At 41.5% G+C, this 22,477-nt stretch overlaps 1 protein-coding gene across 3 annotated transcripts in view; it reads left to right on the top strand.

Moving 5' to 3' along the window:
• tbc1d1 (TBC1 (tre-2/USP6, BUB2, cdc16) domain family, member 1) overlaps positions 1 to 22,477 on the top strand; it is a 247,611-nt gene that overhangs the window by 46,427 nt on the left and 178,707 nt on the right. The window contains exon 1 of one of the 3 annotated variants that reach the window (XM_048600741.1): positions 781 to 871. The exons of 1 other annotated variant lie outside the window; for it this stretch is intronic. Coding sequence is in view for 1 of the 2 variants with exons in the window: in XM_020532585.2 (XP_020388174.1) it covers positions 982 to 1,047 (66 nt within the window). In the remaining variant the exon portion in view is untranslated. One more of the 3 variants, XM_020532585.2, reaches the window with a different exon arrangement.

The following is a 22,477-nucleotide window of genomic DNA, read 5'->3' as shown; positions in this document are numbered from 1 at the left end:
CATCCAGCTCTACACCTTGTTATTCTCAAAATCAGCAGTCAGTTTTACACTTCCCTTGTTTTTCTTCCCTTTGAAGTCGCTGGTAAAGAAAATTGGTTTGAGTGCAAAACACCCTGCTGATTAGTTATTACTCATTTTGTACCATTGACCAGGATTAGTTTAAACCCCAATGAATTTTAAAATCATTTTCCATTGAGAAAATCTTACAATGCAATACTTTAACATACTTATAAATTTGTATGATTTTTCTTAATTATTAAAGTATGTTTTATTTTTCTGTCTTTGTAGCAACCATTGGCAAAAACATTCTGTTGCCTGAATTTTCTTTTCACTTGCCTCATTGCTGTTTGCTCATAATCCTGACTCATTTCTCTGTGCCTGCCAACTAAATAAAACATGATTTCTTTCCTACTTAATATAAGCTTTTGATCGTTTAGTAACTTTCTGTTGGACCCAACTCAACTTCCTGTCTGTGGGGAAATGGAGATCAACCTTTCTTACTAACCATAACTTCACATTCCTGTTAATATTACATTAAATCTTTGATCTGTCCTTATGATAAAGCCAACATACTCCCCGTTATGAACATAACATGTTGTCTTTATGTACCATGTCCCTCTTGGAAATCCCATTTGCCTTTTTAGTGCTCTTTTTTAACCAGCTTTATAGATCTGTGTTTCTGCACAGCCAAGTCTCTTTTTCTCACTTTAGAAGCATGTGGGGAAATTTGATGAATATTTAATACCAGCAGTGAAAGGGTTAAGAGGAAAGCCAGGCAGTTGAAGCCGAATGCCGAATCTCTCAGTCAAGTAGGAAGTTGCAGTTTAGAGCCAGTATCCTGCTGCTTACAATCAACAGAAAATTGCCTCAGGTTAGGGGTCAGGAAGAGTGTGATTTGATTGCATGAGACTGCAGGGTGTGATGCTATAGAGTAAGGGTGCATTGAAGGTTTGGAACGGCTTGTTTTGCTGGAGGTCAGACATGAAGGCAAGGCTGCAGAAGTTAAACTTCCTTAAGTTGGATGTTGGGTATGAGAAAGAAATCAAGGTATGTGTCATGGTTGTTGTCTGGGTTTAACACTGAAAGCTGGAATAATGTTAATTATCAGTTGAAAACAGTTGAATGTTAAGTAACTTTATTACTGCCTGTTTGAAAAAGTCCAACCGGCACAACTGGCATGGTGATGGGTAGCAATGTAAGGTCGTTGTGCTGGAACAAAGGACATTTTAGTCTGTTCTTCAACAGTAGTAAAACGTATGTTCAGTCATGCACTGTAGTTTTGTGGAATAGGAGCAGAAAGTAATGAACTGTTGGTGCTAACATCAATGGATGCCGTGTTTTGGTGTAATGACACAGTTACATAGGATATCATTTATACAAGTTAATGAACAAAATAAGACAGGGATGGAGGAGCCTAAAGTTAGAAAGATTTGAGGATTATGGCATGTTCATATTGACCATATATAAACCAGAAATGCTGAGTAGATTTAATTCATTTAAATTTTCCTTTTATTTGTTATGCACTCAAAACAGAAATTTTATGGTGTATGAACTATGTGCTTTTGTTAACATCTGTTTTCACCTACTTTTCTATGTACCCTTGTTTACATTTGTACATAAAATACAAAAATATAAAACACACTCTTATTTAGTACATAACTAACGATCTGTGTATCCAGAGAGGTGAGCACCAGGTTCCTATTCTGGGTCCTATCACCTTTTTTGTTTCGATACAGAATATGGTTGATACACACTACAGGTGTTCTGTTATTCATAAATAAATAAGAGTTAATTATTATGTGAATTCATAAATATTTTTGTCAGCCTGTTTGACCTTGTATTGATGCACCTGCGTGGCAGGTGATACTTGAACCTGGACCTTCTAGTCCGGAAGTAGGAACACTACCACTGCACCACAAGGTCCTCAGTGGGCACATTTACTCCTGCACTGTCATCATGTGCTGAGTGACAATGCATCAGTGCACCAGCCCATGCGAAGAGCTGAAAGAAATACACTCACTGAGACCCCAGACTAAGTGTGGTTATTTCTAACTTATGGGAACCAGATGACATAACAAGCAGATGTGGAAATAACAAATAGACTGTTATTTCAGACGAAGCCATTTCAAACCCTGACATTACAGTCTCCAGCACTGTCTTCTTTCACACTGCTGATTTTAATTGCTTCTCTATTAGCGACTATGCCTTCAGATGGAAAGGCTGTAAACTTTGGAATTGTTTCCTGAACCCTTTCCCTCTTTTCCTAGCTCTCTCTCCTTTAAGATCATCTACAAAACCTAATTCTTTGAGCAAACATTTTGTTGTTTGCCCTAATTATTTCTTCTGTGTAGCTCAAATTTTTTTCTTTTGTTCTCAAATAAATGTTCTTTGAAGTATCCTTGGATGTTTTGGTATGTTGAGGATGCTTTATAAATACAAAGTTTTTATGAGCCATCTCTTCCTTCCACAAACTGCTGATTATTCTCTGCTTATCCAGCATCTTCTACTTTAACTAAACTTGTAATATTTGCATTTTTTACTTGCATTGTTACTTCTGTTCCTGCTTCAGATAAATATGTTAATTTCTCTTCTGATGCAGTGACTTGTGCTCAGTGTGATGTCCGGTGTAAGGTGTATATATTTTGGAATTTTGGTTTTGAATTTCTGTCAGAGTTTGTGGAGGCTAATGGAAATTTGTTCACATTGGGTTTACCAGTGAGCAAAGCAAATTGTGTAGTATGTTACATTTTGAGATAGAAGAGTCAAAATATTTTAGGCGTAAGGAAAACGCTGACAACTTGAAGAAAGCTTTGCATTTCAGTTTTGCAGAGGTCTTGGCCAGAGCTGAATGTGTAAAACCCCTGTTTCTAAAGGAGGGAGCTAATTTAGGACTTATAAGAAATAGATTACCTCGGTATAAGTTAAAAGTTCCAGATCAGAAATGTTTGGTTACAACCCTGAAGGAGTTATTTGAAGCTGAAAATGTCTACACTCAGTTGTATGAAGGTTCCAGGAAGAGGCTAGCAAATTCTCAAAAAGGGGAATTGAAGCCCCTGTTAAATTAAGCTTTATAGATGTAAAAGATAGGAAATTCTGTCTGGTGTAAGTACCATAAGAGTATGCTTCTGGGATTAACGGGCACTGTACTATATTAATATAATGATGAGTGCTTAATACAGATTAATACACTGTACTATATTATTATAATGATGAATGGAAATGTGCTCCAAGCTAATTATTAGGACGACCAAAGCAATTGATATGGGCCCCTGCAGCAATATCTCTTGTCTAACCTCTGATTGTGTCCCTCGCTCTGTCAAGCTTTGAGTTTAAAAATAACTGTTCACAATGTTAACTCATATTTGATGTTGAAGTGAACTCCTGACCACATATCCATGCCAATACTAAGATGGCCTAATTCCACCTCTGTAACATTGCTAGACACCATGCCCCTCTCAGTTCATCGGCTGCTGAAAGCACTCAGATTTTTGATGGTCTCATTTAGAATTTCCCATGTCTGAGCTCTCACACTTCTGTTCATTCCCCACCTCTGTACTTGGTGACATGTAGTGGCTTGCAGCAAATCAATATCTTGGTTTTAAAATTCTCATTCTTGATTACAAAGCTCTCCATGATCATACTATTTCCTATATCTGTTACCTCTTCTAATGCTATCCTCTCAGCAATTAGCTGTGTTTACACCCTCCCCCCCCCCCCCCCCCCAAAAATAAAAACACAGTTCTGGCCACTTGTGCATCCTGATGTTAATCACTCCTTCTCTGAGGGCTGTGCCTTCAGCTGCCTCAGCCTAAGCTCTGGAATTCCCTCCTGAAACTGCATTGTTTCTGTTTTATCTTCTTTTCTATGAGACAATCCTTCAAATCAACCTCTGACTAAGCTTTTGGTCATCTGCTCTAGCATTTCTGTATGTGGTACAGTATGCACCTATGAAGTGTCTGGGGGTGTTATCCTTGCATTTAAGGGTGCTACATAAGGACAAGCTCGGGCCTTGTGGCCAGGTAGTAGGACATTGAGTGGTGCTGCTGAGGTAAAACATAGAAAATAGATGCAGGACTAAGCCATTCAGCCCTTCAATCCTGCACCACCATTTAATACGATCATGGCTGATCATGCAATCTCAGTATCCCATTCCTGCCCTCTCTCCATACCCCTTGATCCCTTTAGCTGCAAGGGCTGCGTCCAGCTCCCCCTCGAATATATCAAATGAAATGGCCCCAGCAGCTTCCTGTGGGAGAGAATTCCACAGGTTCACAACTCTGAGTGAAGGAGTTCTTCCTTTATCTCAATGCTGAATGGCTTACCCCTGATTCTTAGACTGTGACCCCTTATTCTAGACTTCCCCCAACATTGGGAGCATTCTTCCTGCATCTATCCTGTCCAGTCACTTCAGGATTTTATATGTTTCAAGAGATTCTCCCCTCAGTCTTCTAAATTCCAGTGAATACAAGCCCAGTCAATCCAGTCTTTATTTATATGTCAGTCCTGCCATCCTGGGAATCAGTCTGGTGAGCCTTCGCTGGACTCCCTCAATAGCAAGAATGTCCTTCCTCAGACTAGGAGACCAAAACTGCACAAATTTCTCAAGGTGTGGCTTCACCAAGGCTCTGTTTAACTGTGGCGAGACATCCTTACTTCGATATTCAAATCCTCTTGCTATGACGCAGAGCATGCAATTCGCATTCCCCGTGAAGGGTGGTTCAAACTCGAGCCTGTCTGCTCTCCATCAGCTCGTGACTCTTTTTGTCTAGTTTGAATTTTATAGACCTGTTCTTTTCAAAATAACTGCTCTCAGGATTATATGACTCCTAATTTGGAACAGCAAGGTCTTTCTGTATGTGCAGGTTGCTATGTACGCAAGTTATTAGGGACTGTTGATTTAAGCTTTGATCTGTGAGCTCCATTAGATAAATTGAAGTGGCCCACAAAAGCTAAAAGACAGAAGAATGATCCAAACATGGTCAATATATCTTTGAATTTGAGGCAAAAGTAACCTTTCACCTGAGCAAGCCAAATAAATTGCAAGTGAATTTTAACTGATTTTGAAAATAGAGTATGAAACATGGCCTGGGAATTTGCCAATTTCAGATGATCCTAATTATTTGAAGATGATTGTGTTGATGTTTGCCTGGCATTCTTTTTCTAATGCTTGTAGACCGGAAGATAACACATTTAACACTTGCTAAGTTCTGCATAGCTGAACACAACTGGGCAGTAATTGAAGGCTATATATAGTCTTGGGAGTATAGAAAGCAAATGTCACCCTCAGGCTGAAATTCAGGGATTCTGGGACTAAGTGTAGGGCAACTATCTTCGGGGCTAGATCACTCCCTGCCACCTTTGGCCACAAAGCCTGAACGATGAGGCACTTAAGAACTGACCGGTGAATCAAAAGCCTCATTACTGAAGTTCTACCCACCTGCCACTGGGTTCAGGAGATTTGTCAGTGTAGGTGCAGGGCTCTAAGACTTGAACAGTGAGAAGCTAAGTGCTTTTCTTTCTGGTCTCATAGGATCAAGGTCAGGCAGAAGCTGTTCAGGCAGTTGTAGCAGGGGAGGTTAACCTTCTGTGGCCAACTGCCCCTTACACCCCTCCCCACCCCCAAATTGGACCCAGATTTGGGTAAATCTAACCAATGATGGTCAGTAAATGGTACCCTGCCCCATGGTGCCCGCATCCCAGGAACTAATAAAAGGAAAAATGTAGCCTCCAGGAAAACCCCACTTTTCGTCCTTCCAAGTTTCCCCTCGTGGGAGAGTCTAGGACTGGGGTTGTAGTCTCAGAATTATGGAGAACCATGTTAACACTGACATGAGGAGGCATTTCTTCTCTGAGAGTCATGAATCTTTGGAACTCAAACCACAGAGAGCTGTGAGGCAGAGTCCTTGTGTATATTTAAGGCTGAGAGAGAGAGAGAAAGACTGTTGAACAGTAGGGCAATCGAGGGTTCCTGGGAAAATGCAAGTAAGTAGATATGAGGAAAAGTCAGGTCAGCATGATCCTGTTGAATGGCATAACAGCTCAAGAGGTCGAACAGCCGACTCCTGTTCCTATTTTTTTTTAGGATCTAATAGTTTCCCAGTTGGGAGGAGGAGTAACTAATGTAATGTAAGGATACGTGGCTATCAATTTGTACACAGTAAGAAAGAGCAATGAAAGAAATGACTAGCTAATCTGTTTTGGTGATCATGCTTAAAATATGGATGTTGTTCAGGACACCAAAAGAAAACTCCTGTTTTTTTTTCCTCAGACCGGTGACTTAGGATTTTTATGCTTTCACCTGAAAGGGGCATTGGTCTCGGTTCAAGGTTTTATTTGAAAGATGCCATCTGCGATCATGCAGTACCAAGTCTAGGAATGTATTTGAGTCTTTGGAGTGAGGCTTGAGCCCTTATTTTCACTCAGTAATGAGAGTGTTATCACTCAGCCAAGGCTGACACCATTATCTTTTATATTTTTCTTTCCAGTATTTGTTCTGAAGAAGAATCGTAACAGACTTGAAACATGAACTCTATTTCTCTCTCCATCGATGTTGCCAGACATATTGAGTTTCTCCAGCAATCTGTGTTTGTGCGCTCCATTGTCTCTTAGTTCCTGCTGATATGATTTAGCTGGATTCATAAGTGTAGGGTAATACTGTCAAATTTGCAGATAGTACTGAACTAGAAGGAGCAGGATAATTTTTAAAAAAATCTAGTGCAGAAATTGTGGCATGATTTAGACAAATCTGCTAGTAGGCAGAGAATGATGGGTGAAAGCTGTTGCACACGTTTGAAGAGCTATGCAGGTGAATGAATGAACCAAATAGGCCCAATGTGACATGAGTGGAGTTGAAAATGCTAGAAGTGAAGCTGAAAGACGTCTTGAAATCTTAGATGTGATACGAAACATTTCCAACCAGCAATCAACAAAATTTATAAGGTGGCAACTACGTAACAAAGACAGAGGGAACTTTCACCCATGTACTCTGAGAAGACTATACCTGGAGTGCGGCTGTAGCCATTTCAGGTTGCTATGAAACAGGAGATATTCGGCCAATGAAGTCATTGCATTGAAGAGATTACTCGAATCCCATGTGGAAACTTGTAGGATCTTGAGAATTGAACTGTTAAATGGTAAGAACAGGGATATTTTAGATGTGAAGGACCAAGTGAAGACTCAGTTTAGCCACTTGGCCATTGAGAAAACCTAAGACCAGTTCTGAGGAAGGATCATTCGACCAGAAATGATGACTCTGATTTCCCTCCACAGATGCTGCCTGGCCTGCTGAGCTTTTCCAGCGATTTTGGTTATTGTTTCCAAGACCAGTGGACCCGTTTCTTGTTTTCACCAGTAGCTCATATACTAGGTATTGCTGCCATGGTCAACAATTTAAATTGTGTTGGGATCTGGACTAAAACCAGGTGTTGATGTTTCTTTTTAATTTGTTCAGAAGAAGTAGGCTGTGCTGGCAGGGCCAACATTCATTGCCATTCCCTAACTGCCCTCGAGAATGTGGTGGAGAGAGTTGCCTTCTTGAACCGCTGCAGAACACGTGCTGTATATAAACCCCGCTTTGGTGTTAGGGAGGGAGTTCCAGGATTTTGACCCAGCAACTTTGAAGAAAAGGCAATATATTTCTAAGTCAGGATGGTGCTTGGCTTGGAGGGGAACTTGCAGGAAGTGGGGCTCCCGTGTATCTGCCACCCTTGTCCTTGGCCACAGGTTTCAAAGGTGATGTCAAAGCTGCTGTAATGAATTTCTGCAGTGCATCTTGCAGATGATATTCACTGCTGCTACTGAGCGTCGGTGATGAAATAAATTAAAATTTGAAGATGTTGTTGGAGCTGTATTCGTCCAAGCAAGTTGGGGGAGGATTTCATCACACTGCTGACTTTTGCCATGTAGATGTTGGACAGGCTTTGGGGAGTTGGGAGGTGAATCACTGCAGGATTCCTAGCTTCTGACCTGCTGTTGGAGCAGGTTAATTATTTTTCTGATGAAGGGTCTAGGCCCGAAACGTCAGCCTCTCTGCTCCTATGATGCTGCTTGGCCTGCTGTGTTCATCCAGCCCTGCACCTAATTATATGGCTAGTCCAGTTCCATTTCTAATCAATGGTAACCCCCAGGATGTTGATGGTGGAGAATTCAGTGATGGCAATGCCATTGAATTTTCAGCATTGGTGGTTAGAATCTTTTGAGGGAGATGATCATGACCTTGCAAATGTGATGTTACATGCCACTTGTGAGCCCAAATCTGGATATTGTCCAGGTCTTGCTGCATGAAATTTTGAAATACAGTGAAATTGCGATGAGTGAAATTCAGATAACCAAAACTCTGTGACAATGTCATCAGCCAATCCCAGCAGCAGAATAGCAAATCCAATAGAGTGATGCCCTGTTATGATCTGAATTTCTGGTTTGGGACCTCTGGCTTAGCCGAACTTGTGCAAGTTTGCCATAGGATAGCGCCAATCAATCGGATAGGAGTTGGGCCATGCTACAGCACAAAATCACAGATATGGGTGAACCATCATTTGACATCAAGGTCTCCCTGTGACCACGTGTTCAAATCTCGAGGGTATGCCTAAACTATGGACAAGGGTCAGTGTTGTTGATCAGAGAAGAAGAGGTTGATGGAGCTAGTGGAAAATGGTGGCACAAAGTGAAAAGCAGTCACCATTAAAAAAGGGGAGTTTTCAGCATGAAGGCAGTTTTGGCCAGCGTATAGGAGCTAGCAGCAAGGTAATTCCGGGAGAGACTATCCTGGCTGTGTATGTCAGTGTGGATGACACTATCAACTTAATGGAACCGACAGCTGAAGTGATAGCGGCTGTAGTGCATTTTTCATTCGAGCAGGCTGGTGACCTGAGAGCAGCTGATCGAGGTCCACCCACTGTTTCCATAGCTGAAGCTTCAAAAGACATCAACATGTTCAAGATTTTGCACGGCAGCAGAAAAACACACATAATGTGTTTGACTGTATTGATGACATGGCAAATTGTATTGCACTCATCTGAAGACAGCACACGCTGCAGAAATAGTTACTGATTTTTTCCGACGCTAACTCCCCCTATCTTTCAATGCCTTTTACTATATAAGGTCAGGCCATTTGTCAAGTGTGAACAGGTCAAAAAATAAAGATGTTTCTCATGTGTTTACTGCTTTACTGTTTATTCATTTGGGATTTTTTTTTGATAGAATGTTAGTAGATAAGTCAGGTTGCACAGGGGCCTCTTTGGCTACGTTGATGTTCTGGTTAACATGAATTTGTGGTTGGATCTCACACAATTCAACTCATTGTAATTTTGCTGTAGTCTGCTGCTCAGACCTGGGCAAAATCTTCCTTGATGTACTGTCCAGTAAGGTAATCGGAGCATCTTTTCTTACTCTGTGCTCTCTCCACTGTTGATGGGCACTTATTTTGCCATTGCTTTTGTACCTGGAACTTGCTTTCTTACATGCCTTCCTTACAGTCTCTATCCCTGCTTTGTCAACTTTTCTTATTAAGCCCTACATTCAGGTTCTCCTTTGGGGCTCTTCAGTTTTTTTTTCCTTTTGCATCCCTTTCCTAGATGGCACCAAAATTGGTGATGTAGTGAACGGTGAAGAAGGTTACCTCTGAGTACAATGGGACCCTGATCGGATGGGCTGAGGAGTGGCAGATGGAGTTTAATTTAGATTAATATGAGATGTTGCATTTCAATAGGAAAATCAGGCTAGGACATATATGCTTAACGGTAAGATCCTGGGGAGTGTTGCCAAACAAAGAGACCTTGGGGTGCAGGTTCATTAATTCCTTGAAGATGGAGTCCGGGTAAACAGGGAAGTGAAGAAGGCATTTGGTATGCTTGCCTTTTATTGACTAGTGCATTGAGTTGGGAGGTCATATTGCGGCTGTATAGGACATTGATTAGGCCACTTTTGGAATACTGTGTTCGCTTCTGGTCTCCCTTCTACAGGAAGGAAGTTGCGAAACTAGAAAGTGTTCAGAAAAGATTTACAAAGGGTTGGAGAGTTTGAGCTGTAGGGAGAGGCTGAATAGGCTGGGACTATTTTCCCTGGAGTGTCGGAGGCTGAGGGGGCGACCTTATAGAGGCTTTTAAAATCATGAGGGGCATGGGTAGGGTGAATAGCCAAGGTATTTCCCCCAGCATAGGGGAATTAATAGGAACCTAAAGGGCATCTTTTTCACGCAGAGGATGGTGCGTGTGTGGAATGAGCTGCCAGAGGAGATGGAGGCTGGTACGATTACAACATTTAAAAGGCATCTGGATGGGTAAATGAATAGGGAGGGTTTAGCGGGATAGAGGTCAAATAGTGGCAAATGGGACTAGGTCAGATTGGGATGTCTGATCAGCATGGACAAGTTGGACTGAAGGGTCTGTTTCCATGATGTACAACTCTGACTCTATGATTCTTTAATGTATAGAGCTGTCTCCTGTCCTGGGATAGCAATACATATAAATGCAAGTTGTAGGGTTGTTTTGATGTGCCTTAATGAGCAAGGAACCGAAGAGTTACTTTATCTTGGCAACTGGTCTTTGTTGTTATCTTGGCATCCAAAACTCCCTAAGAACTTTTTGTACGTATTGAATCTATAATAAAGATCAGGAGAAAGTCATGTGCTTCCTTTAGAAGAAACAAACAGCATTTTTCAAAACAAACCCTTCTGACCATCAAGATCTAAAGAAAGCTGAAGAAAGGCTTTTGTGGAGAGAAACTTTTTGAATTAATAATTTATTAGCATTGAAAATTTCCACTGTGCTGTAGCACAACAATATTTACTGGGAAGGTGGAAGAGTGACCATTTAACTCAACTGCATTACAATTTAGCATGTGAATTATGGTTAGGACGTTGAAATATCTATATTTATGATATTTAATATCTTCATGGGATTTTTGGTCAAATCATCCTGTGTGTGTGTGTGTAAGCAATCATCATTTTTAGGTAATGTTTATTATTTTTTAAACATTAGAATGTTGAGAAAAATACATCTGAATGACTTGCTATTTACAGACTGACTGGAATTTATCTGAACAACCAGAGTCCTCAACTATGCTAGTATCAGCCCTGGAACATGTAGTGAATGCGGTTCTGAGCTGCAATAGGTGAAGGTGTTTCACCTTGGTGGAGAAGGAAACTATGCAGTTTCAATTGTTTTAAAAAAAAAGCCTTGTTTATAGAATAAATCTTACCTTTTTTGGCTGAGTGCCAAGTTATTAAGGTTTCCTTTTTTGAGGGTTTTGGCTGCGAGGCCCAGCTGCTTCTCTCACCGCTCTTACCGCACTTTCCTCATTCGCTACCTCACTCGCCCCGATGACATCTCTCTCATCTGATTCTATCCCCAGTGTACCATTCCCAGAACAATTGGGCATTGCTGGGTTCTTCTGGAATAGGCTGTTGGAGGTGACTATAAAAGAGGAGGATTTATGGACATAGAGGCAAAAATTGATTAGGGATAGTCAGCATGGTTTTGTACGAAAGGAAAATTCTCCCGCACAAACTTGATTGAGTTTTTTGAGGAAGTTACCAAAAGGATTGATGATGGCAGAGCAGTAGATGTTGTTTATTTGGATTTTAGTAAAGCCTTCAACAAGGTTCTGCATGGTAAACTAATTAGTAAAGTTAGGTCACATGGGATTCAGGGCGAGCTTGCCAATTGGCTGAATAGCAGGAGACAAAGCAATGGTGGAAATTGCTTTTCGGACTGGAGGCCTGTGATCAGCAGTGCTCTATAGGGATTGGTTCTGGTTCCTCTTTTGTCATTCATATAAATGATTGGGATGAGAATATGGAAGGCACAGTTGGTAAGTTTGCAGATGACACCAAAATTGGTGGCATTGTAGACAGTGAAAAAGGTATTCTAATATTACAAAGGGATCTTGATCGTATGGGTCAGTGGGCTAAAAAATTGGTCGAGTTCAAACTGGATAAAAGTGAGACATTGCATTTTGGTACTACAAACAAGGTTAGGGCTTATACAATTAATGGTAGGGCCTTGAGTAGTGTTGTAGGAGAGGGCCCTAAGGGTGCAGGTATATATTTCTTTAAAGTTTACATCGCATATAGACAGGATAGTTAAAAAGGTGTTTGGTATGCTTGCCTTCATTACTCGGCCCTTTAAGGAGAGGAGTTGGGAAGTCACGTTGAGGTCGTACAGGACATTGGTGAGGCCTCTTCCGGAATACTGTGTCCAGTTCTGGTTGCCCAGTTATAGGAAGGATATTATCAAGCTGGAGAGAGTTTAGAAGAGATTTACCAGAATGTTGCTGAGTATGGAAAGTTTTGAGTTAAATGGAAAGGCTGGGACTTTTTTCACTAGAGCGTAGGAGTTTAAGAGGCGACCTGATAGAAGTTGATAAAATAATGAGCGGTATAGATAGGGTTAATGGTATGTTAGTTGTCTTTTCCCTAGAATGGGGGATTTCAAGACAAGGGGACATGTTTTTAAAGGCTAGAGGAGACAGATTTAAAAAAGATGAGGCAAATTTTTTTACACAGGGTGTTTCGTGTGTGGAATGAACTTCCTGAGGAAGTGGTGGATGCGGGTACAAATAAAGATGTTTAAAAGACATTTGATTGATACATGAATAGGAAAGGTTTGGAGGGGTGGGGGCCAGGAGCCAGCAGGTGGGACTAGTTTAGTTTGGGATTATGTTCGGCATGGACTGGTTAGACTGAAGGGTCAGTTTCCATGCTGTATGACTGTATGATTCTGTGACTCTGAGTGCAGTCGAACAGGCCGGTGATGTAGTCTGATCCAGTCCCTGAGCTGGGTGCGTGTCCCTGCTGCAGCACTGTAACGATACTTGCCAGTATGTCCTGAAGTGCAAAATTGCAGTGCAGAAACATCTTATAAGAGGACCAGAGATGTGCCATGAGGGTTCTTGCAGGCTGGCACATATTGGATGCCTATGTGTGTGAATGTGTGGTGCGAGTAACCAGTCCCAACTGAGTGTGCCCTGAAATGTTGGTGCCCGGTGTCCAACATGGAGATTCTTTTGGAGCAAGTGCCAAGCTGACGTTGCCAGGTCCCCGCTCTGATTTCCATGTCAGGAATTCTCAACATCTAGTTCATTTGTTGCGTTTGGTAAGATGAGAAGCTAAAGATGAATGAGGTGATAGCAAGAACTGCAAATGCTGGAGTCCGAGATAACACAGTGTGGGGCTGGCTGGAGGAGCACAGCAGGCCAGGCAGCATCAGAGGACCAGGAAAGTTGACGTTTCAGGTCGGGACCAGCTGAAATGCCCCTTTTAACAGGCAACTCGTTTGTTGCTTAGTGAGAAGTATGTCTCGACACTTGGCAAATGTATAAAAGGTGTAGTGAGTTGCTCCTGATGTTGAAATTGGCTTCAATGGAATCCCTCCCCAATTCTGCCACAAATCTCACCATAGCCCCCATCACTTAGAACCCTGTAAGATTCCATCTTATGTTTTTGTCTAAAGTTAGTGGTCTGTGACAAGTGAAAATGCACTTCTGTGTTTATAAAGAAACAGTGGTGCAGGGTGTATAGACCAGCATCTCCATGAGAAACCTGGCTGTATACAATGTGGATGGTTTGTACTTGTGCCAGAATGATCCGAATTCACTTGAATTCTTTCATTGTCAGTGATAAACTTCTAGTCTGGTGGTGGGTGGTTGGTTTTCGTTCAAAGAAGGCAGAGTAGCTGGATCAGCTGAAGGTTTCATTCAGTGCACTTCAAAAGAGCCACTTCACTGCTTTATCACTGACTTCAAAGATCATATTGGTGGCAAAGTAAACAGGATGTAGGAAATTAGTCCTGATTTTATTTTTTTGGGATAACCTGCAAATAATTTGCTTCCAAAAGATTCAATTTCATATGTGTCAAGATCCTATTTACATAATTTGGGATAGAAAACTCTTAAGTACTGTAATTTACTCAATTATAAAAACTTGTGTTAATTCACTATGGAAACGGGAGAACGATTACAATAGACATAGTATATTTTATATTTATGTAGTGTATGTGTATTTGTCTGTAGCTTACAACTTCAATTTTGTGTGAGCTTTTGATTCTTCATTGCTTCCAAGATATATCAGATGATAATCTGCCCAGCCACAGCCTTATCAGTGCCTTTGATGATCTAGGCGGCAGCAAAATGTTTGCTCTTTCCCATCCACACTGTTTCCCACAATGTGCTCCCACCCACCTTTTGTGCTTTTCAGTGCAAAGGATGCAGACTTGATTTGTATATGGCGCACAACCCACTTAACCATTCATAGCCCTCCTACCCCTCCTACCCTCTGCTAAAACTGCTCACTAGAATTATGCTGGAATGTGAACATAACTGCTGATTTATTTTGTTCCATATAAAGTTGTCTTAAACACTCATTTCCTGTCCTGACCTCTCTTGCCTTAAACAAAAATGAATTGCAGTTTTTTTTTAAGTCTTGTTTTTCACAGCTTTCTGATGTTCCAAAGAGCCTCACAGCATTGAAGTATATTCACTGCTATAATGTAAGAAGTGCAACAGTGTGTGCACAGCAAGCTCCCATAAGCAACATAACAAATGATGACTTGGTTATCTGTTATGTTGATTGAGGGATAGATATTGGTAAGGCTGGGCAGCAACTTTGTTTTCCTTTAGCTGGACTGATGGGATCTTCTGACAGAATAGATGGGGCCAGGGTTTAATGTCCCATTCAGGAGATGCCATCTCCAGCAGTGCAGCTCTGTCTCGTACTGCGCTAGTCTACTGCAAGTTCATGATCCTCCAGTGAAAAGTGAATTAATTTATATATTAGTCTAGAATGTTTAAAGGAGAATCTGGAAAGCCACACACCCTCAGGAACACTTTTTCCCCACATATTTATAGTTTAATTTCAGAAGACCTTCCATTCAAATTATATTCAAGAACTGAGGTGTAGTTCTTTTACTATCTTTGAAAAACTGCTTTCACAGTAAATCAAAAGTTGGAGATGCATCTGTGGGTCAGTTCAAAAAATAGAAAATACCTTGACCAAATTTAAGAGCCCGTCTACACTTAATTGTGTTTCTGATTTAATCAGAATTTGTAACAATCTGTAAACCTGGCTTAAAAATTCACCTCCAATTGGGAAATAAAGTAATTACATAATAGAAAGACAATAGAATAAGTAATTCCTTGGCATCTTGCTACAGCTATGACTGGAGTCGAGGTCTCTCAAGCATTAAAATAAACAGATTTTCAATGGACATTGCTGCATTTTCCCATATATTCCAAAGCAACTGCTTCCCAAAATATCTCTGTTGAAATTTTTACAGAGATGCTTATCAGGAAAATGTCTTGAAATTACTTCTTTTCTTTGAAAGCAGATTCATTCCATGATTGATTTTGAAAAACAAATAGTTGGCATGTTCTAGAAAGTCACCCAAATCTTCTGGTTTTTGGGTCAAGTCAGAAGTCACACAAAACCAGGTTAAAGTCCAACAGGTTTATTTAAAATCTCACATTTTTGCAGCGCTGCTCCATTGTCAGGTGAAATGGTTTCTGGATCAGCAGAGGCCTCACAAACCCTGGCAATTGCTCAGGAAATTGACATCTGGTGGCTGGAAATATCCAGAACAGTCGCCAACTCTGACGTAGAGTCTGTGACCCCAGAATTGAAACCTGCTCTAACTTCTGGCTAACTATAAAACTAACGCCACTGATCAGTTACACCTCACCCACCTGGCATCCTGTGCCCTCACCCACTTGCCAACTTACTTCCCTCTGTGACTTACCTTCTCTTGGTACCTGATGCCTTTAAGCCATTTACTTAGTGGAATGCAGCAGTATTGCTGCAAGAATAAAAACCAGCACTGATCCACACTGAGTGAATTCCCAGCCGGTTTTCCCCCGATGGAGCATCTTGGGTTGGCCAGGTACAGGCTCTGGGGGAGGCGATTGGCCTAGTGGCGTTATCGCTGGACTGTTAATCCAGAGACCCGGATAACATTCTGGAGGCCTGGGTTTGAATCCTGCCATGGCAGATGGTGGAATTTGAATTCAATACAATACTTGGAATTAAGAATCTAATGACGACCATGAATCCATCGTCGATTGTCAGGAAAAACCCATCTGGTTCACTAATGTCCTTTAGGGAAGGAAACTAGCATCCTGACCTGGTCTAGTCTATATGTGACTCCAGACCCACAGCAATGTGGTTGACTCTGAACTGCCCTCTGGGTGATTAGGGATGCGCAATAAATGCTGCCTAGCCAGTGACGCCCTCATCCCATTAATGAATAAAGAAAAAAAAGTAATAACTGCCAGGTAACTGGACCACCTTTTTAATTGTTTCACCCTTGATTCGACCCACCCTAACAGTGAGCAGAATATCTCCGCCGTCCGGTTCAGAGTCCAGGCAATATTAAAACAGTTCCTTTGCATGTGGAGGCGGGTCTTTTGCTTATCGTTTGTTGATGCTTGAGCCTCGGTTGTTCCCTGAGCTGTTAATGTCAGTTGGTGGTTCCGCTCACGCAGTCAGAACAAGGAGACAGATCCCTCGGCCAGAACAGGAATTGAAGCTGTGATGTTGACACTGTTCTGGATCACATAACTACTGTCTTTCTAACTGATGTCTCATGTTGGTGTTAAAATGTTCTTGTTTACAAATGTAAACCCTATCTTCACAATGCAAATAATCTCCTTGTTCAGTGCTCAGTAACTATTAAGCTTAGGGGTAATAATCCTGTGTGGCCATTTACACAAATGAATAAGGTACAAACTTACAAACAGCTTGTTGCTGGTTTTGAAGTTGATAACGTTTTATTTGTGTTAAATTTGCAGTGAGAGGTGGCGCAGTTCCTTGCTGATAGGAACACTTGCTGTTGACAAATTGCGGTAAAGTGAACCGGTGTTTGCTGACCAGTGTCTACCTATGTTAAAGTAACATCGAACGTAGAAATAAAAACACTGTTTGTATTAGACATTGTAGTTATCAAATATTGTAATTTATTGTTGTATAGGTTTCCACTAAACTGACAAATCCCACTGATATTTGTTTTAATGATATGTTAGAACTCATATGTAGAGTTCTCACTACCTGTTTTCGTCATGTCTGGTCTGTTTTACAGTCATGTTTAAACTTTGCCATTTTTAATCTGAAATGGCAATGTCCCTCTAGCTGATTTTGTTTTTGTTGTTTGGCCTGGTATTAGCTCTGACTGTGATCCTCTAAGCACTTGTTCCCCAATTCTTGTCTTGTGAACTGCAATCTCCAGCTCTCAGCAATTCAGACATTTTCTAAATTTTACATTGATCTGCTGTAATTCGTAAAGCCTTCTGATTTTGCTACTTTATAATTGGGTTATCCTTTTCTTTTTATTCACTCTTCTTATGTGTTCCTGGCAGGGACAACATCTTTTCCCCATCATTGAAAAGGTTGTGGTGTGCTGGTACCTGAAAATACTTGGTGCATAGTGAAGGTACTGCCGCAGAGCTGGTTTTCGATTTAGTGACTGAAAGGAATGTGATCTACTTCAAAGTCAGGATGATGTGCAACTTGGAAGGATACTTTCAGGGTTTCCAATCCCATGCATCTGCTACATCTGTCTTTCAGCGTCAAAAAGGTTGTGGGGTTGGTTGCTGGAATTGGAGAAAATTGCTTTTACAGAACGACTTTTAAAAAATATGTTTTAAGAATCGAATTATCAGAACTCAGTCACTGAGGTTCATACTCCTGATCTGTGAGGTTTTTCATCTGGTATACAATTGGCCTTTTAACCTGCCAGTTAGGGCACTGTCTGCACATTTTAAACAAACTGTTGTGGTAACATTGTGAGAGAATACAATACATGGGAAACCACAAAGAGACAGGAAAAGTCTGAGCAAAGTGAATTAGCAAGAAAAAATATTGTTGTATCAATTACACTAGATCTGGCAAGATAAAAGCTTGCAGCACCAGGGCATGGCAACAAAGTTAGACAAACTTGGAACAGAAGCAAATTGCAACAAAATTCAGGATTTGAACTGAGCATGAGCTTGGGGAAGGGAAATGATGGGTGACAGGAAGAAGCAAGGAATGTTCTTTTCTAAAGTGCCTCTTTTTATATACAAGCGCACAATGGCACAGTGGATAGCATTGCTGCCTCACAGCACCAGGGACCCAGGTTCGATTCCAGCCTTGGGCGACCGTCTGTGTAGAGTTTGCATGTTCTCCCCGTGTCTCTGTGGGTTTACTCCAGGTGCGCCGGTTGCCTCTCACAGTCCAAAGATGTGCAGGTTAGGTGGATTGGCCATGCTAAATTGCCCATAGTGTTTGCAGTTGGAAATGCAGGGATAGGATAGGGGTTGGGTCTGGGTAGGATGCTGTTCAGAGGGTTGGTGTGGGCTCAATGGGCTGAATGGCCTGCTTCCACGCTGTAGGGATTTTGTGATTCCAAGCTCAATTAAGGTAGCTTTCTACAACCAAATGCACATGGACCTTCAAGACCCTCTTCCTAATCCTACATATGCTTGGACATCATTCCCAATATCCCCAGTCCCCATCATCCCTTCTACTAATTGTAACTCTGCCTTTCAGATCTTAAGTAAAAGAGGAATATTTATGCCAGGTTCAAGCATAATGCACCTCTGTTATCACCACCACAGTCCATCAGTCCCACCTCCAAATCATTGCCCTCCCTCAACTTTTGCATACACCTCCAATGTTCCTACCTAACCACAATATTGCCCAACATTTTGTTCCCAGTCTGGCAGTAGGCCAGTATGTTCAGTTGTCTTGTTTAGTTAGTTAACATGGTGGTTAATCACTGAAATGTATTTATATATGAGGCACCAAATATTTTTTCACACCATGACATAAATTTATTAAACAAACGAGAAAATTAAAGAGAAAACAAACATCTATTGCAATCGTAACCCAAACATCAAAACAAAGTTTCAATGAGTTTCACAATATTATCTATTCCGTAGATTTAAGTCCAGAGAATTATATGCCTATCAGAGCTCTTTAAGTTTTGACTTAACTGGTTCCTTCCAGTTTCTCTTTCTAGATCTGTAAAGACAGACTCGGACTCAGACTTGGCTAAGAATCATAAAGCTGATAGTATCAACCTTTTTTGTAATTCTGATGGCCTAACAGCTTGAAGTTTCCGTCACGAATTCTCCTGGTTTTGAAGGTAGAAAAAATCTCTCCCTGCAATGATCGGTTTCCTTGAGTGACAAGAGAAAACCTGACCTTATTGAGCAAAACTGTTTTCTTCTGAACTGAAATAAAACTAAATAAATAGATTTGTTTGGTTTACTCTGCCTATCTTAAACATAGAAGTATAAACACCCTATTTGATTAACACCACAGGGATCTGCCAAGCACTTGACTGAAATCATGTATTACTTTGGAACTCGTACATTTAGGTCACTGTTGCAGAATGACTTTCTGACATTTTTTTAAAAACCACCTTTGCAGTAGTAACCCACATCTTATTGCATCTAGTTTGAAATCAACATCTCAATGCAATCTACATCGTAGACGTATCATCACACAATGGTATTCACACTCCAGCGCTGGCCTTCCCAGCTCATGGGTAACTCATCACCCACCTGAACAATGTGAAGATCACAGCTCTTCCTGAACAAGACTCTTCTCCCACCTCCAACAAACTTTATCTGACAGGGGTCCACCTGTATATCTGCTAACTTGATCTACTGTATCCGCTGCTCCCAATGTGGCCTCCTGTACGTTGAGACCAAGCATAGACTTGAGGCTGTTTAGTCGAGCACCCGCACCCTGTATGCGACAGATGACAACACCTTTCAGTTGCCAACCATTTTAACTCCCCCCTCCCACTCTCTGGATGACCTGTCCATCCTGGGCCTCCTCCAGTCCACAGTGATGCCACCCAGAAACTGGAGGAGCAATACCTCATATTCTGCCTCGGGAACCTACAGCCCGATGGCCTAAGCATAGAATTCACCAGTTTTAAAACTTTCCCACACATGGCCTCATCCCATGTCCAACCCTCCCTCGCACCCCCGCTTCCTTGACCTGACACAACCTGTCCATATTCTTCCTGACCAATCCCCACTGTGCCCTACCTGCATGCAACCTATCACGTTTCCACCTACCTTTCTCCAGCCCCACCCATCCTCCGCCACAACCTGTCCATCTTCTTTCCCACCTATCCGCCCTACCCTTCCTGCCGACCAATCTCCACCACTCCCTACTTGCATTCACCTATCACCATCCCACCTACCTTTCCCAGCCCCACCCCTCCTCTCTGTCTTTATTTCCCAGCTGCCTTACTCCTCCTCATTTCTGAAGAAGGGTCCCGACCTGAAACGTCAACTTTCCTGCTCCTCTGATGCTGAGTGACCTGCTGTGTTCCTCCAATTCCACACTGTGTTGTCTCTGACTCCAGCATCTGCAGTTCTTGCTATCTCCTGTTTGTTTTGGTTTTGCTTGTCTTATGTATTTTTCTTTTCCCCCTTCAAAACCTGTCTCCCCCCACCCCCAAGAGAAAGTACAAACCCTTTCCCATTCCACTATTTACAGATTTCCAAGGCAGTACTCTTGTAGTTTCTTAGGAAAGGCTTACTTCCTGTGTCTGTACTTTAGCCTACGCTGCTCTGATCCCCAGGACTATCTAAACACGTAATTACAACCGCGATATCACCCCCCCCTCAAAAAAAAAGTACATATCCTGCTTCTTGTCGTCCACAACCTCAAAGATATTCGTATTTTGGTAAAACAAGAAATAGAATTCATTATTACACAAATAATCACCAAGGTCACATATTTGTAGTATCTGTTGAAGTATGGATACAATTCAAGCTGAATATATTGCCAGAGTTCACGGAATACTGTGTAATAAAAGGTGCTTTGACTAAATCACAATAGATCAGTTGCCCAGACGTTTATATTGTACATTGAGCAGGATGAAACTTATTGCTGGCTGACTTTTAGTAATGCCACATAAATCTATTAGTATTTATTTAAAATCTGCCTCAATTTTTGTTTCCCTTGTGTCCTTTTCCCTTAGAAGGGAGTATAGTTGTTGGGCAAACTGTTCTATGGCACCTTTTGTATGGGGCTTGTTTTGTTATTTTTAAGCCCATACGTTCTTGAACTGTTATGTTAGTGGTCATTCTTCAAGTGTGAATAGAGACTGTACCTGAGCACATTTCACTTGGTTGGGCAGGCAGTCGAGCTGAGCCTTACCCTGCCTTTTAACCAACAGCGACTAGAATCAGAAACCCTGGCAACATGCTGGGTTTACATCACTACCTCCCCAACCACTTTCGAACCGGTGGCATTGATGTAGACTGTAGTCCTCCTACCATAACTTTGGTTGAGACCGGCTAACAGAAGGGACTGGAGTCCCCTTGGTTGGTATGTTTAAAGAGGACAGCATATGGCCGTTCAGCTATCAGGTGAAAATTTTAAATAGCAAACCACATTGTAACATACAGATGATCAGCTGACCTTGTTGACTTTGCAATTCATCCAGTGTAGCTTCAGGAACGGTGACCAGTGTAGCAGATAGTCTGTGAAGGAGAACAGCTAAGCTTTGGGTAATGTTGAGAATTTTGTTGACTAGGTAGCATTTATGCAGACTTTTAAGCCTCCTTTTTAATATCTGGAGAAATGAACTGTGGGCGGTTAGATTCTCCATGGATTATAGAAGGCATGACTCAAAGGATCAGTTTCCATTCAGTAATGTCATGTGTTCATATATTAAGGATGTAGAGGCTCACAATCTGCACTTGTGCTGCGTAGCGGTCTCCAAAGAGTTAGTAAGAGAGGACATCTCTGGAATCCTAGTTATTCTGATTCCAGTGTCTTGTGATCTGATGTAATTATAACATATTTCCTTATGTACATGCTCAGTGAGTATTCTTAGTGTGAAGACGTAGTTACTTCTAACCCCAAGACTTTAACCCATTTTACTATTTCTATATTGTCCTACACTGCACACCCCTAAGCCCACAATGTCTGTGTTTCACAGGGAAAGTCTGCTGCGTGTCTTCTCAAATATCCCTGAGTGTGTACAAAGTTCTTTTCTTTTCTTTTATTCAGTTGTGAAGGAACTGTGCATTCCAAATTCCTCCTTTGAGTTGGTTCATCCATTGCCTAATGACTATATTTTCAGTTTCCTCCTGAGGATTAGGGTATGCAGCCTGTTCAGCTATTGGCTTGTTTCTAGTGAAATTAAGGCCTCGTGGCTTTTTTTCCTTTGAACAACTCCATTTGATGTTCAGACAAGGCAGGGTCTTCATTGTTCAAGCCCTGTAGTCATGGTGCCCTCACCACACAGCTGCTCCCTGAACCAACTCTCACTGCCTTTTCCAGTATGAGCAGATTGTGAGCCTTGTGTCTCTGGTTGAAATTGGGAGCTTGGCTTGCTTTGTAATGTATGTCAGAAAAAAGAACATGTTACGGGTTCTGTGGGTTCTGTGGCATGAGGCTTTGCATTAGTACAGAGAAAGGGAGGGATATTGAATTTGGAGCCATTAGCCCATGAATAGCTAGCATCGAACAAAGCCAATC

Source organism: Rhincodon typus, chromosome 1 (assembly GCF_021869965.1).
Source record: "Rhincodon typus isolate 14 chromosome 1, sRhiTyp1.1, whole genome shotgun sequence".
Classification (NCBI taxonomy): Eukaryota; Metazoa; Chordata; class Chondrichthyes; order Orectolobiformes; family Rhincodontidae; genus Rhincodon; species Rhincodon typus.
This window is presented reverse-complemented; position numbering and strand designations above follow the sequence as displayed.